General features: G+C 40.4%; 1 protein-coding gene across 1 annotated transcript in view; it reads left to right on the top strand.

Annotated features, from left to right (window-relative positions):
* Window positions 1-881, top strand: part of LOC106875757 (mitochondrial enolase superfamily member 1-like) — a 25983-nt gene that overhangs the window by 16703 nt on the left and 8399 nt on the right. Inside the window, exons 8-9 of the mRNA XM_052969896.1 lie at window positions 321-390; window positions 471-521. Of these exons, the coding sequence (XP_052825856.1) occupies window positions 321-390; window positions 471-521 (121 nt within the window). The remainder of the gene's footprint in view (window positions 1-320; window positions 391-470; window positions 522-881) is intronic.

The raw sequence follows: 881 nt of genomic DNA, 5'->3' as shown, positions 1-881 counted from the left end.
GGTTTTGGCGAGGATAATGATGATGATGATGGTGGTGATGAAGATGATCAGGGTGATGATGATGATGATGTTGAAGACGATGATGATGATGATGATGATGATGATGACAATGACAACGACGATGATCAGGATGATGATGGTGATGGTGATGGTGATGATGGGGAGGAGGAAGGGGGGAGGGTGGTAATGATGGCAGTTATGTTGATGGTGAGGATGATGATGATGAAGACAATGAATGTATGCAAAACATACATAAAAGAAGAAAAGAAAAAAAAACAGACATAAGATTCAAGATTCATAGTTTCTGTCTGTTTTGGTAGCAAATTCTTTCTGTGATTCTTTGAACTTAAACCGAATTTGTTCTCAATCTCATTCTTCACTTGAAGAAGAGCAATTAATTATCTCAGTTGATTAGAAACTTTATTCTTTTTACCTAATTAAACAAGGACTGTGTAATTAAAATATATTAGATATTTGTCGTTTCAGCTTTGTAGAGAGGCTCTCGCGGAAGGATTTACAAAGTACGTTAAGACTATTTTCAATTTCTTCATGATTCACATGTTAAAATTTCCCTCCTTCACACACACACACACACACTCTCTCTCTCTTTTTCTCTCTCTGTCTATCTATTTCTAACCCCCCCTCTCACTTTATGCTAGGAGATGAAAGGCAATGTCAACTTCGGTGGTATTTGAACTCAGAACGTAAGTGGCTGTGTGGTAAGTAGCTTGCTTACCAACCACATGGTTCCAGGTTCAGTCCCACTGCGTGGCACCTTGGGCAAGTGCCTTCTACTGTAGCCTCGGGCCGACCAAAGCCTTGTGAGTGGATTTGGTAGATGGAAACTGCACGTTCGTGCGGGTGACACGTAAAAGCACCCA

This window comes from Octopus bimaculoides, chromosome 8 (assembly GCF_001194135.2).
Source record: "Octopus bimaculoides isolate UCB-OBI-ISO-001 chromosome 8, ASM119413v2, whole genome shotgun sequence".
Lineage (NCBI taxonomy): Eukaryota > Metazoa > Mollusca > Cephalopoda > Octopoda > Octopodidae > Octopus > Octopus bimaculoides.
This window is presented reverse-complemented; position numbering and strand designations above follow the sequence as displayed.